A 22,825-nucleotide genomic window follows, 5' to 3' on the forward strand; every position below is an offset into this window, starting at 1 on the left:
ATCCCCACGCCGGAGGCATCACATTCAACTACAAATAATCTTTCAAAATTAGGAAGAGCCAAAACAGGTGCTGAAGTGAGCTGTTCTTTCAACAAAAGGAAACTATGTTCAGCCTCCTTAGTCCATTGAAAGGACCCTTTCTTTAAACAATCAGTTAAGGGACCAGCTATGGTGCTAAAATGCTTAATAAAACGCCTATAAAAAGAGGCAAGACAGTGAAAACTTCGAACTTCTCTAATTGATTTTGGTGTAGGCCATTCACAAATTGCACGCACTTTTTCTTCATCAACATGAATCCCATCTGCACTAATGACATAGCCAAGAAAAACCAAACGATCCACCATAAAAGTGCATTTTTTTTGAATTAATAAAGAGCTTCTACTTCCTTAAAGTGCTAAACACTTCCCTTAAATGTATCAAATGCTCCTCAACAGATTTACTATAAATGAGAATGTCATCAAAATAAACAACCACAAATCTTCCAAGAAAGGGTTTTAATACCTGATTCATTACCCTCATGAAGGTGCTTGTGGCATTGCAAAGCCCAAAAGGCATCACCAACCACTCGAACAACCCCTCTTTGGTTTTAAAAGCTGTCTTCCACTCGTCTCCAGGCTTAATTCTGATCTGATAGTACCCACTGGTAAGGTCCAATTTTGTAAAAACAACAGCCCCAAGTAGCTGGTCCAACATGTCATCCAGCCGTGGGATGGGAAATTTATACCCCACCGTAATTCTATTTATAGGACGACTGTCAATGCACAACCTGTAAGTTCCATTCTTCTTAGGTACTAACAAAGCAGCCACTGAACAAGGGCTCAAGCTCTCTCGGATTTGCCCTTTATCCAACAACTCTTGAATTTTCTCCCGAAGAATCTCGTGTTCTTTGGGACTCAGTCTATAATGAGGGACATTAGGCAAACTAGCCCCTAGAATGAGGTCTATTTGATGTTGAATATTCCTCATAGGAGGCAAACCTGAAGGAATTTCATCAGAGATCAGTTCCTTAAAGTCGGATAACAAGTCTTGAATTTTCCCAGGAAGAGATGAGACAAGCTGTGGACTACTTGAGTGATCCCCTTTCACTACTACCGCAAAGAGCTGCTTGGATTGCCTGAAATCCCTCTCTAAGTCTTGTACAGAAGAGCAAATTGATAAGAAGGTGGATTTCTGCAATTTTGAGGAATTAGGAACTCCACTGCCAAGTGGAAGTAAAGTATATTTCTTGCCATCTTTACTCAACCTATAGACTCTTTACCGGCATGGTGCGCATCTGTATCAAATTGCCAAGGTCGCCCTAATATCACATGGCAAGCATCCATATCAAGGATATCACAGTAAACTTCATCACTGTATCTCCCAATAGATAAAGGAACAAGACACCGTTCTGTAACACGAACCTTCTCTAGAGGTTTAATCCATTTCACCGCATAAGGCTCTGGACGCTTCTCAACAAACAACTTTAATTTCTGGACAACATTTTTGTCAATAAGATTCTCTTGACTCCCATTATCAATGACAACATCAAAATGATGCCCCAATATGGTGCATCTGGTCCGAAACAATTTGTGACGCTGGGAATCATTCTCCTTCTTCTCAGACAGAAATACCTTTTGAATTAAATAAGATTGGCCCCCTTCTTCATAATCTTGATCAATTTCTTCCCCATCTGAGCTACAAACAATATCTCCCTCCTTATCATCATCAACACATTCTCCATCAGCTACAACAAATTGGACAGATTTAGATCGACATTCATTGGAACGATGCCCAGGCTTTCCACACTTAAAACACTTTGGTGGGAAAGGCCATGAATAAGGATTGCTGGCCTTGGAAGACTCCTTTACAGGGGTCTTGGCACCAAATTTACCATCGCCAACTTTAGAGCCTCCAGTCTTCTCAAATCGCCCTTCACTACCATTGGGTTCAGAAATAGTTTTATCAAAGTGAGACCCCTTGTCAAATGGAGATTTGCTATAATCCTCAGGATGCCGTTTAGAATAGTGGCAACGTTCCAGCTATAGCAAAGCTTCGGCCTTCAAAGCAAGATTAACTGCATCTCTCAACCGTAGAACAACTTGACAAGATTCAGGTTTTGGAAGGTTGGTTCTTTCCGCCAACCGATAAAATTCAGCGGTATACTCACCAACAGACCTCTCATTCTGCCTACAATGCTGATATTGATGAAATAAGTATTGCTCAAACTCAGGGGGAAGAAATCTGCTCTTAAGCATACGTTTCATCTTACTCCAAGTTCGAATTTTATCCTTTCCCTCGCGACGACGAGTCTCCTGCAAACGATCCCACCAAGCTGAGACACCACCCTTCAGCCGGATGGCTACATACTTCACTTTCTTATCCTCTGGAATAGAGGCAAAATCAAAGTAGCGCTCCACTTCAGCTAACCAGTCTATAAACCCCTCTATATTTACAAACCCATCAAAGTAGGGAATGTCAGCTTTTAAGCGAAAATCACTGTAGTTATTGTTACCTGGGGCTTGCTGTTGTCCAATATCACCGATGGCTAACTCAAAGTTGTCCAATTCTTCATCTGATGAGGAGTCCACAACCTCATTAGCCTGCTGCCGTCGGTGTGGTACAAGAGCTTCACCACCACGATTGGTCGGCTGAGGAAGATTAACAGCACCATTACCACCAGCTCCTTCAACAGTACATCCAGCTCCACCAGCTCCACCTTGCATCATACCCATAAGTTGCTCCACGCGAGCAGAGAGGGCTGCCACAACCTCACGCAACTGTTGAACTTCACCATTTCCAGCGTTAGTCTGGGCCATCCTCGAAGGACAAACCTGCTCCGATGCCAAACTGACGTAATCCACAGCACAACGAGATGATAACTCAAGTTCCAATCGGATCAAGAGACGCAAACAGAGAAAGAACTCTCTAGAGCTCTAGGATTTTGATTAAAAAATAAACAACTGTTCCACCACAAACTGAAAGACAAGCATATAAACATACCAAAACCCAACACAGACAGCAAAAAGGCCAAGGCCCAAAATACAACTAATAATCCAGAGTTACAAAAACCCACTACCACTACTTTTCCATCTTCTTGGACTTTCTCCACTCCCAATTGTTTAGTAACTCCTCATCAGTGACGTCCACGTCAATTGGGTATTAATGGATACGTTCCTGTACGCTTGTAGATTGTAGATGAAATATGCTAATAGAAAGAAACTGGCTTTAATGGCGCAGGTGTGACGTAATATCCACATACAAGACTCGGTCAACGCTGGAGAAACCTTCAAACGCTTGTGATTGGTCAATTCTAACTTACACAACTTAGGTTGTCTTGGGGCCTTGGGCCTTGGTCTCTAGTCTCTACAGTAGTCTAACACCTCTGATGGGCTTGGACTCTGGACAACAGTATGGGCCTCCGTCATAATGTGCATTTCCCAAATGTATGAGATTTTGTATATTTTTATGTATTTATAAATATTTCAAAATTTCAGGGGCACTGTTAACAAGGATGTGTTAAGTAAAATTTGGAGTATGACTAAAGCTACTCTAATGTGTATCTGTTGAGAGTCTTGCAGTTTGAAGGCGCAACTAGGAGCAATTGCAATGGTAGTATTTTAGGTGGATTCGGGGGGACGTCCGGTGCTTATCAACCGATACTAACGTTTGGTAATTATATCAACTGTTGGATTTTAAAACTTGGATCCAACGGCTGATCTTACTTATCCCAAATTTAATTATTTAGGGCAAATAACCCAAAATCACTTCTCATCTCTCACGCTCTTAATCGACTGAGGCAATCTCATCATCATAGTCGACTGATTCTTATGCTTGGCTCCCTTTTATTTCTATTCATGGTTGGTCTCTGATATTTCTAGAAAGCTTTGTGTTACCTGGTTGTTAGAGCAAAAATGAAGACTTGACCCAAGTGAGTTGTATGCTTATGGAGACTTTTTTTACAAAAGCTAATGATTTGAGGGGAGAATGAGAATCAATATTAGTGAAACGGAGAGGCAGATTGAAAATTTTCTCTCAATTTAACAACCCCAATGTTTAAAGCACAATAGAGGCTATTGAGAAAATACTCAAATATGAAATCAAGAGGGCAGATTATTGCACATCATTCAACACCAGATGATCAATAACCCAAAATCAAATACAGCATGCAAGACCAGATTATCAAGGCTACCGGTGTCAGAAAACAAGAGAGGGAGACGAGGCAGCAAAGGAAGTGTCTTTGACGGAGGCGTTGCCGTTGACGGAGACAGCGTCTTCCTGCTCCACCGATTTGGTATTCTCTGCAACAAGTTTGATAGAAGATATCTAGTCAAGAACATAGAGAGAGAAGTATCAAACAGGTCTAAGAAGATGTGATTTGGGAGGAAATATCTCTGAAAAAAGCTTGAGAGGAGATCTGGTCAACAAGCTTGTGTCTTGTGATTTGAGAAATTTGCACCCCATTTGGGATAAGTGAGATCCATCATTGGATTTAAGTTTTAAAATCCAACGGCTGAAATAAGTATCGGACGTTATTACCGGATGATAAGCATCGAACGTCCCCTGGGTTTGGCATGGATGCTCAAAAAGTAATATTTGATGGGGCATAAAGGAATGGGTGGATACAACAATGACATTTTGATTATCTTTTTATTGTGACATGGAGTGAGGAGGGGACTTTGGTTGGGTCTATTTATGGGTTCCACAGCACACACACTCACATTTTATACCAAAATCAATACTGGGCGTCACCTTTATTACACCAAAAATAAAGCCAACAAATCTACATTATTGTACATTTGTACCAATACATTTTATTGACCCAACCATATTAATAAAACACTCTCCCCGTATATTTTGTCGTCTCAACAAAATTTTACCATTATAGTTGCTCCTGTCTAAGATTCCTTGGCAACCATTGGAGCACTTCAAATTTCAAAAGCAGCAAATATGTAATCTTCAAGAATCATAAAAGAAAACGTCGTGGCTTTCACCGTAGGAGGCTAAGAGTTCTATGGGGATTTGCCTTGGAAGATAACGGCTCCTTCTCTGAAAGACCCAACCAGTAAATTGAAGGAATTATTGTGTTTTCCGATATGATAGGAAGCTTGTGCGTGCTGTCGACGCAGAGTATGCCACCAATGAAAATAGTCTCGAGAAAGGCTAACTTCCAACTTGCAAAGTCGGGATTCTAAAAACAAAAGATACTCCATGCAATGCATATCAACATTTCAAATCCATGTTATGTTGCCGAGGATCACCGAGAGGCCACTTAAAGCCGACCATAAGGCATTAACAATTAATCGAATCTCTAATTAGGAACAATGAACACACAAATCTATCATGGGAAATCCCAGCACATGTTGAGGAAACCTATAGTACTTGGCTGTTCGCAATGTAAATATATGTTTAATTCACTAAGTTGATGAAACAACGGGTCGTCGGCTAAGATGATGAACTTGACCGCAATAATTCTTAATGCAAGTGGGAGGTCGTGAGTTCAAGTTTCGTGAGTGTTTCCATTATTGCAATTTGCAAGATAAAATGGGTCCTTACCCAGCCTAACGTATGCGAATGCCAACAACACTGGTTTAAGCCATTGCATATATGAATTTTACTTTCTCATCATCAGTAGAATACATAGGAGTGTGCACTGCTATATAACACTGGTTTCGCTACTCTTTTATCATTTGCACTTCTATTCCATCTGGGTCTTTCAATGGAAAAGAATCTGCCTAAGTTGTTACTGATCCTTACAGTAGCAATAATTTCATCATCCACAAGGTGCACAATGGCTTTACGACGCTGTGGAAACTGTGGTCGAATTCCTGTGCCATACCCACTGAGCACTGGACAAGACTGCGGCGACCAATCCTATAAAATCCGGTGCACTGCAGGCACATTATGGCTGGATACACTTGGCGGATCATCGTACACGATCACATCCATCAACCTGTTTACACAACGGATCATTATCCGGCCTGCAAGCCTTGCAGGCAATGCGTGTGTCACTACTGATTATCATAGCCAAGGAATCCAGCTTGACGACAATCTCCCTTTTAACATCACAAGCAGCAACACCATTCTGTTGCTGAACTGTACAGATGCAATGTTGCACTGGCAAGTTCCCCTAAATTGTTCAATCACTAGCATCTGTCATGACTACATCAGAGAGAATGCGCCAGTATGCAAGGCTGCACCTTTGTGTTGTGCCTTCAACACTGGCGGATCACAGACCGCCTACGTGATTAGGGTTCAAGGTGGAGGGTGTGCAGCATATCAGAGCTTTCTTTACAAGGACATCAATGCAGGGCTAGTGAAGAAGTGGCCAGAGCCCGGGCTAGAGATACAATGGGCGCTGCCAAGGGAGCCAGTCTGCAAAACCCCTCTGGATTGCAAAGACTTGTTGTTCTCAACATGTTTGGCTGATCCGGTGAGTACCTGGCAGAATAGGTGCTTCTGCAATGCTGGTTTTAAATGGGATCCTGTCAATGGAGTGTGCCAGAGTGAGTAAACCACCTCAATTAAAAAAAATTGTACATGTTTTCCCTTCTTCAGTACTGGAATCTAAGTTAGGATCATCCATGTTGGGCTTTAAAGAAAACAGATATTTTCGTTTCATATATATGAGCTTTGTACATATACTGCTATTAATAACAACACTGAAGGAAAGGGGGGAGAGAGATTTCCTTCTTATTCTTAGGACCAACATTGTCCTAAGGAATACTGACAACTTTTGCTGCTTCTTTTTTTCTTGTGTAGAAGCAGCGTGCGTTGGTGGAAACGCTTGCAAAACTCGGAAGAAGAAGAAGAAAAAATCTGCACTATTTGCAGGTAAGTGAACCAATCATCCAGAATTTGCCTTTTACTTTCAGATGGTTTTCAATGGTCCAAACTTTGTTGCATACTTGGATTTGTGCCAAGCTAGGAAGCACGGACATGACACTGCACAGATACACCGACACGGCAATTCTCAAAATTATAAGGTCACGACAGGTCAAGAATATGGCAAATAAATATTTAATAAATATATTTAAATTTATACACTCAATTATATATGGATACATGGTTGGGAAGTAGTGACACAAATATATAGTACATGTTATCAACACACAAGATATTTATGGTCACAAGAGTTATTTATAAAGATAAGATACTAATACTAAAGTGTCCGACATGTGTCGAGCAAGTGTCATGCAAGTGTCGTGTCCAAAGAGTGTCCGACACTTGCATTGGATGTCAGCAGGAGTGTCCGTGCTTCCTAGGTGCCAAGCCACATAAGGTCAGCAGCAAAAAAAGAGAAGCAGAAATGGGCACATTCAACTTTCTCAGGGTTATGTGGTCTTTATGCTGTTGGTGTATGCTACTTCCTTAAGAACATTTTTAAAGAGTAGCAGTGCAATCGCTGTGCCTCTCATTTGCTTCCAATTTTCACAGGTGCAGCAGTTGGGGCGGTTGGAGTCCTACTTATCATAAGTGGGACTCTACTCTTCAGCAACAATCATAGAATGAAGAAAGAAGCACAAAAGAATCTAATCAAGGAGAGGAAAGAGATACTAAATGCCAAGTACAGTGGCAAGTCAGCCAGGATTTTCACTGGAAAGGAGATAATTAAAGCAACCAACAATTTCTCGAAAGATAACCTCATCGGATCAGGTGGGTTCGGTGAGGTCTTTAAGGGCATACTTGATGATGGAACAGTAACAGCAGTCAAGCGTGCAAAGCTTGGGAACACAAAGGGGACTGATCAGGTACTCAATGAGGTGCGTATTCTCTGCCAGGTGAACCATCGCAGCCTGGTGAGACTTCTTGGCTGTTGCGTGGACCTTGAGCAGCCTATCATGATTTATGACTACATCCCAAACGGTACCCTTTTTGATCATCTCCATAGCCACCATTCTGGCAAGAGGACACCACTCACCTGGCAACTGCGGCTTCACATCGCCCACCAGACTGCTGAGGGTCTGGCCTATCTTCACTCTGCAGCACTCCCACCCATTTACCATCGCGATGTTAAGTCAAGCAACATATTGCTTGATGAAAAGCTCAATGCCAAAGTTTCTGATTTTGGTCTGTCTAGGTTGGTTGAGAGAACTGAAACCAATGACAGCCATATATTTACTGGTGCTCAGGGGACGCTTGGTTATCTTGACCCTGAATACTATCGAAACTTTCAGCTGACTGATAAAAGTGATGTTTATAGTTTTGGAGTTGTATTGCTGGAGCTGCTGACTTCAAACAAGGCAATTGATTTCAACAGAGAAGAAGAGTATGTGAACTTGGTGGTTTATATAAAAAAGATAATGGGGGAAGAGAGGTTAATGGACGTGGTTGATCCAGTGCTTAAAGAGGAAGCCACTAAATATGAACTGGAGACAATTAAGGCATTGGGATATCTGGCAGGTGCTTGTGTGGATGACAAGAGGCAGAATAGGCCGTCGATGAAAGAAGTTTCTGATGAGATCGAATATGTTATTAGTACTCTTACTGCACAGGAGATTTCTGAGTCTAAACAACAAATACTCTCAAAGCCCTGAATGGTCGGCTTTCTTATTTAGGGAATGATCAATGGCTCCTTGTGAACGGTAAATTTATCCTTCAACTTCAGTATAATGGCCTCTCCAAAGATACTATCTACAGTTTCTAACCGATCTATCACTTGATGTCAGCCTGCAGAAACTGGCTAAACTATCATCTAATGATCTGAACATCATCCTGCCTAGCTGTAATCTCTGTGGGATAGTTTCATCATAATGGTTTTGGGCTGCTCTTGCTAAATTTTTTGGGATCTAGAGATTGTGCAATTTCACAGGAACTAGATTATCATCTAGTTAATTGAAACATAGGAAGACTGACTCAAAAAAAATTTCAGCAGAGGAAAAAATGCACATTTTATCCCCAATGTTAACAATAACAGTGAAATCTCTAAGGCAACTAAGAAGTAAAAGTGAAATAAACTTTAAAAAAGTTAGTGCCTTGTCTTTTTCTTCCTTTCCAAATGATTCCAATATAGCGAAAGACAGCAGCAAAACATTCGATATAAAATAGAGTGCCTCCTCATTTCAACGATTTCCAGACATCTCTTCATGACAAGAATTCCAATCAATGACTTTGCAGCAGGAGAAGAAGTAAACTATGCAGATTGCAGACATGAAGAGAAATGTAAGGAAGATTTGGAAAGAAAATAAGTCATAGATCCATTATTCACAAAGAAAGAAAAAACTACTCAAGTGATCAAGACATCAGAAAACCACTAGCACAATCAATCCTACCTACGCAGTCCAAAGTCTACATCCAACTAAGCTACTCGGTTTTTTTACATTTTGGATCTATGATTCCAAATAGAGTCCCAAATAAGTAGATAACATAATCACATTATTTCTATGCCATGTACTAAGACCTCAATATCGTTCGGTGTAAGGTTTTAATGATGATGATCAATTGGCCTTGTGCAACAATACAAGTCCCAGCACTGCCTTTCTTTATTTCTTTCATCTGTGAATGAAGAGGTCAAGTATATATTTCTTTACACACTCTTCACAGTGCAAACAGCAGATGAGAAGAAACAACACTGAAAGAGGCAAATAATAAAGTGTAAACAAGCATGTTTCCCTTCTTCATGGGATGATCGCTAAAAAAGTATTATCAGGATCAATGAACATGCAACCTCCTGCACCAAAACAAAGTTATAAGCAGTCCATCCTTCAGACACCTCTGTTGCACCAAGAATGCAATATCATGGGGATTTAAATCTATAGGTTAGCTTAATGCTTGGGACAATCCAATATCTGTTTAAACATAGGTAAGGCATCGATCCTTCTGCTAGTCAATGAATGATGAACTGACATGAAAGCAAGTGCATTCCATTTCAATGGAACCGAGAATGATTAACTGACATGAAAGCAAGTACATTCCATTTCAATGGAACCGACAATAACAACGAAAAAATATGACGAAGCAAAACTTTTTTCAATTAACAAAATAATTGTTAGAAAATTAGCCACAACAGTCGGGTAAGGTGAAAATTCAAAGAAGGAAAAAAAATTACAGGCAACAAAAAAAGATACAAGTAATGTATAATTGGTGTATTGAACAGACGAAACCTTGAGTCATCTATACTGAGGCTAGGATCCAGAACATCACGTGAGAAGATATTGCAATGAGAACCCAAGTGGTGAAAGCCAAAAGTATGGAAATGTCAAACCTACTACAGGACAGATGCAATTGCTTCCCGCAAACATGTAAGTCTTTTGCATACAGAACTGCAACTCCAGCTGAAGAGCATGCAGCTGCAAGTGATAATATAGATGTAACCTGCAAGATTTCAAACTGTCACATTATGCAAATGGTTGATTAAGTTTAGCCACAGAAAGCAGGAAAATCAAACAAGTATTCTTTTATCCATATCATGTAGATGATAAGAAGAATTATGGAACAATATAGTGATAGTACAAGAATATGATGAGTATGGAAATATAGAAAGGGAAAAAAAAAAAAAACATCTATGTTCAAGCATATGATTTATAGGTCCATAAGTCATTGCCAGAAAGTAAAGGAAACAAGTGAAGAGGCCAAGTACAAACTATTACCCAATCTCCCACAACAAACAGGCTAACTAGAACAGGACTTTGAAGGTCTCTCTTTCCCCTCAAAGCATAAACATCAAGACAGGCGAGTCCTAAGCTCCACAGCAATTGAAGCCCCATTGAGGCAATTAAATAGCTGCACAGAGAAACAAAGAGCAAACAAATAAATACATCTCAATAGCTCAAAATAAACAAACAGATAAATAATGGCATATTGCATCTCTGAGTATAACATTTGAATTCCTAAATGAAATCTAGAGCTACAGCTGAAACCAATTCAAAATGATCAGTGAGATTTTGACAAAATTAAGTTCAATCACTACGTTAACAGTAAACACGCTATTTCTTTCATTATTAATGATAATGATTTGTCAGAACACAAGAAATGGAAGATGTTGTTTCCAGGTTTGAAGCTGAACATAAGTTCTTGATGAAAGGTTAGATACTTCAGCATTTTCAGAAGAAAAGACAACCAATCCCCCCATGTCATCTTTGAAAGCCTGCATGACCCAACTCCAAATTATGTCCTATTAACAACGTAGAACTGAAATTTTTCATGAGAATCCTCCATGGAAAACTTCAAATACCATATAAAGTTTGCAATATAAAAGCTTTTAACCAGCAAGATGCGTCAAGAAGGCACATTCATGTTCACATGAAATTCTCATATCTTTCGCAACTTTAAGCAGTTCTTGCATTCTCATGATAGGCTTTGCACATAGAACAAGAACATCCAAACTAGATGACACGGGTGTTTCATTGTTTAATACTTTATTTTGTTTAAAGACTTGTGTTGGGTTTGTTTTATTTGTGTTAGGGTACTTTTGTATTTTCTTCTTTTGGTGTGTCTCTTAAAACCCTTAGTCTGGTTGTAGTAGGCAGAGATTGATTTTGATTATCTTGGTATATTCGCCGTTGGCTATCCACAGGCTTTGTGCTTGTTGGTTTTATCTCTTGAGTAGTTCTTTTCTTGAGTTGATCGTGCCTTGAATAGCTGGTTGTGGGTTGTTGTATTGGGTTTACAGATCTAATTCAAGAAGGTTTCTACAGAGATTGCACAGGTTGGTTCTCTTTTCCATAGTTTCGGTGTCAAGTGGTATCAGAGGATTCAGGTTGAGAGTGATGGCAACTCGTGGTTGCCGAGGTGGTCGTCGAGGTCAGGAACCAGAGAGACCCAACTGTGAGCGTGAACTTCACGATGTGGAGAATGAAGACCTAAGGATGCAGGTACATCAACTTCAGCAAGAGTTGGCGAGATACCAACCATGTAGAATGATCCTTCGCATCACGGATCAGAGATCAATGAATCGACCGACGAAAGGGAGATGCTCAACCCCTTTCATCGTGAACCCAGTCCCGATCCAAATAGAAGACATTTCGAGCCCCAGCAAGAAGTTTTCAATGTCAAAATTGAAGTTCTAGAATTCGATGGGAGGGCTCAACCTGATGAATTCATTGACTGGCTACACACGATGGAGCGAATTCTTGACTACAAAACTATTGCGGAACCGCAAAAAGTAAAAATTGAGGCCATTCGGCTTCGCAAGTATGCCTCAATTTGGTGGGAACAGCTCAAAAAATAGAGGCTTCGAGAAGGGAAGAGTCCAATTGAAACGTGAGAGAAAATGAAGAAGTTGCTTAAAAGAAAATTTCTTCCAAACAACTACCGTCAAGATACATTTCTCAAGCTTCATAGTTTCAAGCAAAAAGACTTATTTGTTACTGAATACACGGCTGAATTTGGGTATTTGATGATGCGATGTGATGTGGTAGAGCCTGAAGAACAGACTATTGCTCGCTATTTGGGGGGACTACGTACTGAAATTTGTGATATTATTCAACTACAGCCCTACTGAACTTTCAATGATGTGTGCAAGCCCGCATTAAAGGTTGAAAAACAGTTGAAGGAGTCACGCAGGGGCAATTGGCGGACGACGAACCGTGATGGAGGCTCAAAATGGGAGGGTACTACTTCGAGATCGTTACCCAAATCGGAAATTTCCACAAAGGCACCACCACCCCCACATGTCACCAAGCCAGAAAGTTTGAATGCACCACTTAATCGTACCACCCCTCCTACTGGTCACCGATGTTATAAGTGTCAGGGCATTGGGCATATTGCTTCTGATTGTCCCAATCGCAAAATTGTGTCTTTCGTTGAAGAAGTGTTGGATAGGGGGGAAGAGGAACTGGGTGATCCAATATACAATGAAGGGAAAGAAGATGATGATGAAATTATTTATACTGATCAGGGGGAGTCTCTGGTTGTTCGCAGGAGTTTGAATGCTGCTCATGTTGATGATAAAAATTGGCTGAGAAATAACATCTTTCATACCAGATGCACTGCCCCAAGGCAAGGTATGTGATGTTATCATTGATGGCGGGAGTTGTGAAAATGTAGTAGCAACCAAAATGGCGGAGAAACTACAATTAAAAACTGAAAATCATCCCCGGCCCTATAATCTCTCGTGGCTTCTCAAAGGTAATGAGGTGAAGGTCCAGAAACGTTGTCTTGTTGAGTTTTCCATTGGGAAGAAGTACTCAGATAAAATTCTATGTGATGCCATCCCGATGGATGCTTGCCACCTGCTACTTGGTCGTCCGTGGCAATATGACAGAAGGGTAATTCACGATGGTTATGCTAATACTTACTCTTTTGTAAAAGAGGGAGTGAGGGTAGTGTTGGGACCTACAAGGATGGATGAATCTCCTAAACCTATTACAGGGGAGGGAAGTAACTTGTTGTCAAAATCTGAAGTGGAAACGGCTATTATGGAGCTGGTTGAGCCCTATGCTTTGGTAATTCTGGAGGAGAATAAGCAGATAAATGTTGTGCCACCAGCAATAGAACCACTGTTGGAACTGTTTCTGGATGTCATGCTAGAAGAAATCCCACCCGGGCTACCTCCTATGAGAGACATACAACATTGTATTGATCTTATGCCTGGAGCAAGTCTCCCAAACAACGCAGCATATCGGATGAATCCTAGTGAGCAAGCTGAGTTACAAAGGCAAGTTGATGAATTGCTTCAAAAAGGGTTAGTTAAGGAGAGCATGAGTCCATGTGTCGTACCCGCTCTCCTTGTTCCTAAAAAGGATGGCTCTTGGCGAATGTGCGTGGATAGTAGAGCTGTCAATAAAATCACTATTAAATACCGTTTTCCTATCCCACACTTGGACGATCTCCTTGGTCAACTACATGGTGCTACGGCGTTCTCTAAGATTGATCTTCGCTATGGTTATCATCATATCAGAATGAGGCCTGGAGATGAATGGAAGACTGCTTTCAAAACCCTGGATGGCCTTTATGAATGGATGGTAATGCCGTTTGGTTTATCTAATGCCCCTAGTACGTTTATGAGGCTCATGAATCACATCTTTAAACCTTTTATTGGGCTGTTTGTGGTGGTATATTTCGACGATATTTTGGTGTACAGCAATCACATGGAAGAACATATATCTCACCTTTGTCGGGTTTTTGAGAACCTCCAAGAACAGCAGCTGTATGCTAATCGAAAGAAGTGCCATTTTTGCACGGACAGTGTAGTCTTTTTGGGATATGTGGTGTCTAGCAAAGGGATCCAGATGGATTCCAGTAAAATAGATGCAATAATAAGCTGGCCTATTCCGAAGTCTATTCATGAGATTCGTGGTTTTCACGGATTATCTTCTCTTTATTGTCGATTTATTCGCAACTTCAGTACTATTGCTGCCCCTATCATTGACTGCTTAAAAGGGGGAGTGTTCAGGTGGACCGATGATGCCCAAAAAAGTTTTGATGTTCTTAGGAAAAAGGTGACTGAAGCCCCTGTTCTTGCACTACCAAATTTTGAATTAGTATTTCAGGTTGACTGTGATGCCTCCAACGTGGGAATTGGCGCTATCCTTAGCCAAGAAGGAAGGCCTATTGCCTACTTTAGTGAGAAGCTTAATGATGTTCGCAAACGGTACTCCACTTATGACAAGGAGTTCTATGCTATTGTGCGCACGTTGGAACACTGGAATCATTACTTGCTGTCGAAAGATTTTGTATTATTTTTGACCATGAAGCTTTGAGGTTTATCAATGGCCAACATAAGCTTAATAGACGTCATGCACGTTGGGTAGAATTACTACAAGCTTATTCCTTCACTATCAAACATAAATCGGGTGTGCTCAATACGGTTGCGGATGCTCTTAGTAGGAGACACTCCTTGCTCACTTCCTTGCACGTGAAGATTGTAGGTTTTGAAATCATCAAAGAGCTTTATCCAACTGATTCCAACTTTAGTCACATTTTGTCTATGTGTTCTATAGGACCTTTTAAGCATTTTATTTTGCAGGATGGCTTCCTCTTTAAGGGAAACAGGTTGTGTATTCCTCAATGTTCATTACGGAGTGCAATTATTGATGAAGCTCATGCAGGTGGGCTGGCAGGACATTTTGGGTGAGATAAGACTCTTGCGTTGGTGAAGGATCAATTTTATTGGTCCCGGATGGATCGTGATGTTATGAGACACCTAGAGCGCTGTAAAATTTGTCATAATGCCAAGAGTCATGGGCAAAACAAGGGGCTATATATTCCTTTGCCAATCGCAACTGTGCCATGGGAGGCGGTGAGTATTGACTTTGTATTGGGCCTGCCACGAATGCAACGGAACAAGGATTCAATCATGGTGGTTGTCGATCGGTTCTCAAAAATGGCTCACTTTATTCCTTGCAACAAAACTGCAGATGCTTCATTGGTGACTGATTTGTATTTTCGTGAAACTGTTCGACTTCATGGAGTCCCAAGAACCATAGTCTCTGATAGGGACACAAAGTTCATGAGCCATTTTTGGCGCACTTTGTGGAAGAAGCTGGGAACTCAATTGCTATTCAGCACGTCCCATCATCCACAAACGGATGATCAGACGGAGGTAGTTAATCGAAGTTTGGGAAACATGCTTAGGAGTCTTGTTGGTAACAATATACGTTAATGGGATTTCATGTTGGCTCCAGCAGAGTTCGCCTACAATCGATCTCAAAGTCAAACCACTGGCCACAGTCCTTTTGAAGTTGTTTATGGCCTCAATCCAATGAGCACTCTGGATTTGATCCCTCTTCCAATTACAAAACAGTTTAGCGCTGATGCTGAAGAGCGCGTTCAAGCCATAAAAAAACTACATCAGCAAATCCATGACAAGATTGTGAAGCAGAATGAGAAGTATCGCGTGGCTGCTAACAACCCGCCTCTTTCAAAGAGGGGGATTTAGTTTGGATTCATCTTCGCAAAGAGTGCTTTCCCGCTGGAAGATATAAGAAACTGATGCCACGAGCAGATGGTCCCTCCAAAGTATTACAACGAGTGGGAGAGAATGCTTATAAACTCGAACTTCCTGGAGACTATGATGTTTCGGCCACCTTCAATATCTCTGACTTATCTCCATACTATGTGGACGAAGTTGGTTCCAGACTCGTCCTCGAGTCTTCTTCAACTGGGGGAGCATGACATGGGTGTTTCATTGTTTAATACTTTATTTTGTTTAAAGACTTGTGTTGGGTTTGTTTTATTTGTGTTAGGGTACTTTTGTATTTTCTTCTTTTGTTTTATGTGTATATTGAAACATTTTTATGCTTGTGGTTATAAAAATAAAACAAAGGCAACAGACCAAGACAGTATCGGCACATATATCAACAAAATTTTGGGTGTATTTACTAAATATTGGGGTGCCAATTAAAAATACACCTTAAGTATAATCTCATATGAAATAAAATGTAATGATAAAAAATTTAATATAATTTTTTATATCACTATCGGTTTTGTTAACAATAATCACTTTGTCCAAGTTATCTTGACAAACGGTTACCCAATGTCTCCCATTATGGTTCAATGGTTTAAGTACAGATAAGATTGCGCAGCTGCATGGGTTATGTCGTACACAAAACTACTAGAAGCATTTATTTAAGTGTAGACGATTTATATTTCCTCTTGAAATCACAGTGTTATAATTTACCTCATTTGTTTGAGTATTGAAATGTTGGGCTAGTTTGCTAGAACATTTGTAAAGTAGCAGATATGCCAGCAGAAATGCTGGATAATTTTAATAACAGATATGTTGCTTGAATGTTGGGTAGGTGTTTGGTTGAACTTTTACTGTTAACATTTGTGATATGTAGCATATTTTATAAATTACGTGCAGGGGTAACATACATTTTAGTTGTAATATAGACATATAAACGTACTTAAAAATAAAAATTAATTTATAAAATAAAAATAATTAATTAAAATAAAATAAAAATAATTAATTTATCTAACATAATTAATTAATAATTGACAATCACAGGGGTATAATGGGAATAAGTAGATTTAATGGGGACAAAATAGACAATTCTCATGCAAATGTTTCATATAAGTAGCATTGTAAAAGTAGTATAAAATGTTGATGAGAATGTCTCGGCATATGTGACCAACAATAGTGTTTGGATGGTAACTAACATTTATACTAGCAAGTAGTATAAATCCTAGTAAAAAACCTCTTCCAAATGATCCCGTTACTTGGTGGTTATGATTGGACATATTCCATTTATAATTCATTAAATTTTTGAGAATTAGATAGCTCAGAAGTAAAAAATAAAAAAAAACATAAAAAAAATCTTAAAATGAAAATCAAGAAAAAAGTGGTAGTAGTCGGAGTCAACAATAAGAAGGGGGACTACAAAAAAGTGGTAGTAGTCGGAGTCAACAATAAGAAGGGGGAGTAGTCGTAGTCAGCAACAATTTAGACAAGAAAATTGTCAGATTTTATATCATATCAAATCAATTGTCATTTGTCAATGTCAATGGGGGTTTATATAGCAAAAAAGAGGGGTACCAATAGTCACGCCGTAAAACTTATGGTTTGGTCAGATGATTGTTAAATCTGGTAAATTGGAATAACATTTTTGAAATTTGAGTCGGCCCATTAGGCCCGCCTCGCTACATGACAAAGCGGGTCTGGGGCAAAAAATGGGCCCCATTTTATGGGAAAGTAAAGTATTCCAACTTGACTTCATGGCCCATAACCTACTTCAAGCCCATACAAAACTGTAGTTAAGTGGATCAGCCATTCAGCCTAGATCGCATTAGGCCTTACCAAGCCCATAAGTATCCGTCCCCAACTAGTTCTCCTAAAATGGATCGGCCTAGATTTCATCAGGCCCGTTCCTAAGCCCAGAAGTCACCACTTTGAGAGTATATAGAGTCCCAAGAATGGCTTTAGGTTTACGAAGAATAAACCCTAAACCCTACGCCAAGCCCCCAATACTCGAAGCATCTACATACCAGAGAAAATGGCCCTGAATTCTGTGCTTCGTAGAGTCTGCTCATCGGTGGTTCCTCTTGCTGTGCGCACCGTCGGGTCTCCGAGAACCTACCACCGTGCAATTTCCGCTGTTCTCAGCAATAGCAAGGGCAGTCTTGACCGCGAGGTCTGTCGGCGAGGCTTTGTCCGATTTCTGGAATTCTCTACTGCCAGCGCCACAAAACCGAGCTCCGAGGAGAGGTTTCTTCGAGTCCTTGAATCAGAGATTGAATGCGCCGAAGATGGGGAGGTTAGTCTTTGATTTTAGTTTTTTGTCCCTTGTGCTCTGCAAGTGCTCCCCAGATTGATTGCATGATAAATATATTTAATTTCTCTGAAAATATTCCCACTTGTGTGCGATGGACTCCTGATAGATAAATTAAATATAATGAAATAAAATTGGAAGAACAAATTGATAAGACAGCAATTCAAATAGAATTACTTTTTGATTGATATGTTATTTCTGACAACTCTGACATGGTCTGCAGATTTTAGATTTAAGATATGTTTTTGGAATGATTTTTTCGAAAGAAATTTCCCTCTTTACCTACGAGAAAGAAGTTGGATTACCTTTTGGATTTGTTGTATAATCTCTTGATCATTCGAAAAATGTATACTTTTTGTGTTTTGGTCTCTTTGGTGGTCTAAGGATTATTCCTCTCATATTCCTGATTGGGGCTCCCATTATTTGGAGTTTGGAGTGACTTTCTTGGATGAAATTTTTCATTTTTGTTGACTTGCATTGTATTTAGCTTAGTATAGAGTTGTCTTAGCAAACTGCTTATTCCAAATTCTTATTACGTTCCATTTCCTTTAAAGTAATCAGCCTGTGTCCTGGGAATCATCATTGCATTCTCACAGCATTTCCATTCATGAAATAGAGAGACATAGAGGTCTAGGGGTAGTGAATGGACCGATGCTTTCTTTCCTTAATTTACACAATTAAATAGAAAAAGAGATAAAAAGAAGGTTTCTGGTATCTCTTTGTTTTTTGGCTAGAGGTGCAAGCATTACTTGTATATTAATGTGAAAAATCTATGGAGGTGCCAACTTAGATTTTCTTTTTGTTTGTGTGGTTTTTCTTTGGTAGATGTGCATTGTGTTGCACGGTTGCACCTATCACAATTTTTTCTCTCGTGTCAATTTTAGTTCCCAATTACATAAAGTTTGGTATATTGGTGTACAATGGCTGGCTGTTAATTTTTGATCAAATGTTCTTCGTAATATTTACTAATTTACTTGGACCTGAATGTCCTTTGTACTATTTACTTGAACTGAACATTTGGGTACGATACATATTGTTTAATTTATGAGCAAAATTGTTAGGATTAATGCAATTTTTTTGCATTGCTTTTGCTTTTTCTCGCTATCCTTTCATTTCTTTTATGACTTGTTTTTGGGGTTTCTAGTTTGTATATCTAACAATGACATCGATTCTGGGCAAGTGATTTTATCCTATAAAAAAGCTAACTCATTAATATCATTATCTTAATTTAGAGATAATATCTGCTGGAAATTTTATGGAGTTCTAATTTGCCTGGCTACGGGCTGCCCTTTGATCATATTTAAACAGCTGGAGGATATCCCAGTTGATTTCCCTTTTGAAATCGAAGACCAACCCGGAGAAAGAACTATACTACTAAAAAGAAATTATGAAGGCGAAAACATAACAGTTGAAGTTGACATGCCTACTGAGACTGATGATGGTGGTGATGAGGCTGGTGGTGATGAGGATGCTGAGAACCCAACTAGTATTCCATTGGTTGTGAACATTTCAAAAGGAAATGGTACCTCTCTGGAATTTGGCGTCACTGCTTTTGTCGATGAGATCACAATTGACAGCTTGTCAATTAAGCAGCCAGAACATTCTGAAGATGAGCTTGCATATGAAGGGCCTGATTTCAAGTAAGTTTTTCTTGATATATGAAATTAGAGAATCCATCTTTTTTGTTTTCTTTTGTTTCATTCATTTAACCTCCTTCCTTTTGCAGTGATTTGGATGAGCAATTGCAAAAGAGTTTACACAGGTATCTTGAGGTCAGAGGGATCAAACCCAGCACAACCAACTACTTGTTTTCGTACATGCAGAATAAAGATGACAAAGAGTATAAGCAATGGTTGAAAAACCTCAAGAATTTCATTGAAAAGTGATTTGGCTTGCAAAATAGAGCATGCATATTTTTGATTTGACAAATGGATGTTGGAGACTCGAAGTCGGATTTTTCTACTGAATTATTTTACTTTTCATGTGTTTTTATTATTTGGTTTGAACTTGTATGAGGTATGGGGAGATGAAATCCATGAATCCGTAATAATCATGGTAGACGGATTGATGTATTTTAGAGCAAAGTGATGTGTTGGACATGTTTGTAGTCCAAAGTAATCTCTTATTTGTCTCTATTGACGTTTTTTACCCCTTGTTTATTTATACGAGTTCAGCTGGCGTCAAAATCTTTTTTCTTTTCCTGGAAAATGTAGATTTGCGGTTGCAGTGGTTGTATTGCTGGGGACTGGGGGATTTGGTGTGCGGGAATAAAGATTGCAGTCAAGTTTATTTTTCTTTCTAAATAACAAGAGGGGGGAGAATTCTATTACCTATGTGATTCAAAACTGGTTACCAGCTCAAGTATATTTAGTGAATGAATTCAATTATGTATATGACATAATAACTAGAATAAGAAACAGTTTATCATTATAAAAACAACTAAAACAACAATAAAGTGAACAATAATGAGCAACCCAAATGACATTTATGTGTGCGGTATCTTATAAAGGCCTCGAGTTCGAATTCTTCCATCCCTCTTTTTATAATAAAAAGTATCATGTTGTGATAATGTCACATAACATAACTAAAAGCATATTTGAAGTGCATGTCTTTTTGAGTTTAAAGCTTTGTCAAACCAAAATACTCAACAAGCATTACCTTTTCTTGAAAAGAAGTGATCTAACCGCGCAGTACTGAATTGGCTCCAACAGTTCTTCCCAACCCAGGAAGTTAACAGGTCCGCTTTCATTTACTTATAGGTGATTTTTTTTTTATCAACATATACCTACTGAATTTGATAGGTTTGTTAAATTAGATATGGAGAAGGACAATAGCAATGAGCTAGCCTTTGTATTTTGATCTCAGCACAGGCGCTAAGATATTTGTCTTGGTACCTTGGAAACCCAAGCTCCTCCACAGGTGTCGTTGGTGAAGCTGTGATCGCCGCGGTCAAGGTAATTCTCTCTTCATGTTATAAACTTAAATCATTCTGTTTTTATTTTCTTTTCAGTTTTTGGGGTTTTTTTTTTCAATGACAATTTGTCACAAAGACCATGTTATTCTGATTATTATGCAGGCTGGTTATAGGCACCGCATATTGACTGTGCTAGCATCTATGGTAACGAAAAAGAGGTAATCTTCTCTTTGTTTTAATGGGTTTAATTACATTTTTCATTATCTGAATTTTGGCTCTTGTAATGACTAATGAAGGTAGGGGTGTGATGAATACCCATGACATGGGATGAGAATCCAAATCTAACATCACAAGTTTGAAACTAATTCTCTATTGAAAACTTAGTTTGAGAATAAGAGGTTTGTCCTCCCTTATAAGTTAGACTCTAAATCCACCATCTTTCGATGTGAGATTCTCATCGGGATGACAAAACTCTGTCCAGTCCGAATGACCAAATTTGTCTACCCGGATTAAACCAACTTTCGAAATAAGTTATACATGAAATCTAGGTCTAAACACAAAAATTTTGACGGGTTTAAAATCGAATCCAGATCCAAACACAAAAATCTTGTCCAGACCCTAACTCGAATTAAGTTATTATTCGGTTTACTTGTCTGGATTTAAATCAATCTGGGTTTAGTCAATTAAGTACGTCCAAAATCCAATTCGAATTAGGGTCTAAATATGTAAATATTTCCTAAACACGTGATGTTATCCGATCCGAAATCGACCCTGAATTGATTTTTTACCACCCCTAATCTATTGGTGACGTGAGAAATTGGAGACTGATATTTTTTGAAAATAAATAAATAAATAAAATCAGATTGAAATTTTAATGAAATAAATCTGATTTAAAAAAAAAAACAAATCAGATGTGGGTTTCACGTGATTTTTTTTCCAATGTACCATCCGTACAACACTTATTTCCCACTTTAGCATCCAGTTGAGAATAATTCACAATCTACCATCCCGAGCCTATGTGGCATTGACACAATTATTTTGTAAGATTTTTTAAATCTACAAATAAATGTTAGAGACAGACTTGACATACATGTCAGCTTTTAAATGAACTTGGACAAAAAATTCTGATGAGTGGATGCGCGTGAATGAAAAGGCTAATTAAAAAAATGAAAATATTTGACCATGCACGTGAATGAAAAAGCTAATTAAATAAAATGAAACGAGCATGCACAAACAATGTGAAATCTCAACGTGATGATCCTACGCGTCTGCATGGATTGTACAATGAGCATGAACATTTTAATTAAAAAAAATCAAAGCAACAAAACCCATTAACTATATTATAAACCATAACGAAATACAACAATTGAAATAATTTATTATATTAATAATTAGGACAGAACAAACATTCACTAATTCCTATTAGGGCAGGACCTCCTAGTGTGTCCTACAGTGTGACAAAGACCACAACGATGGGGTCTGCGAGCACCATCCCTAGCATCCATCTCATTGTGAAGGCAAGTGGACTGAGGTCGGCCTTTCTTATTCCTTCGCAAATTAGGATCTAGAACAATAGGATTCGAACAAGTACGCATTGATTGTAGTCTCGTAATCCTAATGAAATCATGCCCATCAGGCATCGATGCAGTCAGTTTCCAGTTGCAGCCACCTCATTTTCTACACTTCAAAATAAGACGACCAGGATCAAAGTGTGTTACTTTGTATTGCACATGTGCTTCAATGTGGTACATCTTCACTGGCTCACTGCATAAATCAGCTTTGC

The 22,825-nt window shown here is 39.1% G+C and overlaps 4 protein-coding genes across 5 annotated transcripts; 2 read left to right on the forward strand and 2 right to left on the reverse strand.

Annotated features, from left to right (window-relative positions):
* Positions 1-349: 349 nt before the first annotated feature.
* LOC119998596 lies at positions 350-3,404 on the reverse strand. Its single transcript, XM_038845939.1, has 5 exons — positions 3,360-3,404; positions 3,150-3,263; positions 2,079-2,912; positions 1,308-2,018; positions 350-1,170 (listed from the first exon to the last, which is right to left on the reverse strand). Exons 1-5 carry the CDS (start codon positions 3,402-3,404, stop codon positions 379-381), a joined length of 2,496 nt encoding a protein of 831 aa, XP_038701867.1. The 3' UTR covers positions 350-378.
* A 2,168-nt stretch (positions 3,405-5,572) lies between these two features.
* LOC119998297 (wall-associated receptor kinase-like 20) lies at positions 5,573-8,939 on the forward strand. 2 transcript variants are annotated; one of them, XM_038845591.1, is made up of 3 exons: positions 5,573-6,486; positions 7,163-7,172; positions 7,371-8,939. In XM_038845591.1, the coding sequence occupies exons 1-3, from the start codon at positions 5,696-5,698 to the stop codon at positions 8,511-8,513; spliced, it is 1,944 nt and encodes a 647-aa protein (XP_038701519.1). In that variant the 5' UTR covers positions 5,573-5,695; the 3' UTR covers positions 8,514-8,939. The 2 variants fall into 2 exon arrangements, with proteins under 2 accessions (XP_038701519.1, XP_038701518.1); XM_038845590.1 differs by lacking the exon at positions 7,163-7,172 and adding an exon at positions 6,739-6,810 and having other exon boundaries at positions 5,573-6,482; positions 7,414-8,939.
* A 209-nt stretch (positions 8,940-9,148) lies between these two features.
* On the reverse strand, positions 9,149-10,700 carry LOC119998296 (CASP-like protein 5B2). Its single transcript, XM_038845588.1, has 3 exons — positions 10,566-10,700; positions 10,181-10,290; positions 9,149-9,646 (listed from the first exon to the last, which is right to left on the reverse strand). The coding sequence occupies exons 1-3, from the start codon at positions 10,680-10,682 to the stop codon at positions 9,628-9,630; spliced, it is 246 nt and encodes an 81-aa protein (XP_038701516.1). The 5' UTR covers positions 10,683-10,700; the 3' UTR covers positions 9,149-9,627.
* A 7,081-nt stretch (positions 10,701-17,781) lies between these two features.
* LOC119998295 (uncharacterized protein At2g39795, mitochondrial-like) lies at positions 17,782-20,276 on the forward strand. The gene is made up of 3 exons (XM_038845587.1): positions 17,782-18,113; positions 19,437-19,768; positions 19,855-20,276. Exons 1-3 carry the CDS (start codon positions 17,853-17,855, stop codon positions 20,012-20,014), a joined length of 753 nt encoding a protein of 250 aa, XP_038701515.1. The 5' UTR covers positions 17,782-17,852; the 3' UTR covers positions 20,015-20,276.
* Positions 20,277-22,825: the final 2,549 nt, after the last annotated feature.

Source organism: Tripterygium wilfordii, chromosome 5 (assembly GCF_013401445.1).
Source record: "Tripterygium wilfordii isolate XIE 37 chromosome 5, ASM1340144v1, whole genome shotgun sequence".
In the NCBI taxonomy this organism is placed as follows: domain Eukaryota; kingdom Viridiplantae; phylum Streptophyta; class Magnoliopsida; order Celastrales; family Celastraceae; genus Tripterygium; species Tripterygium wilfordii.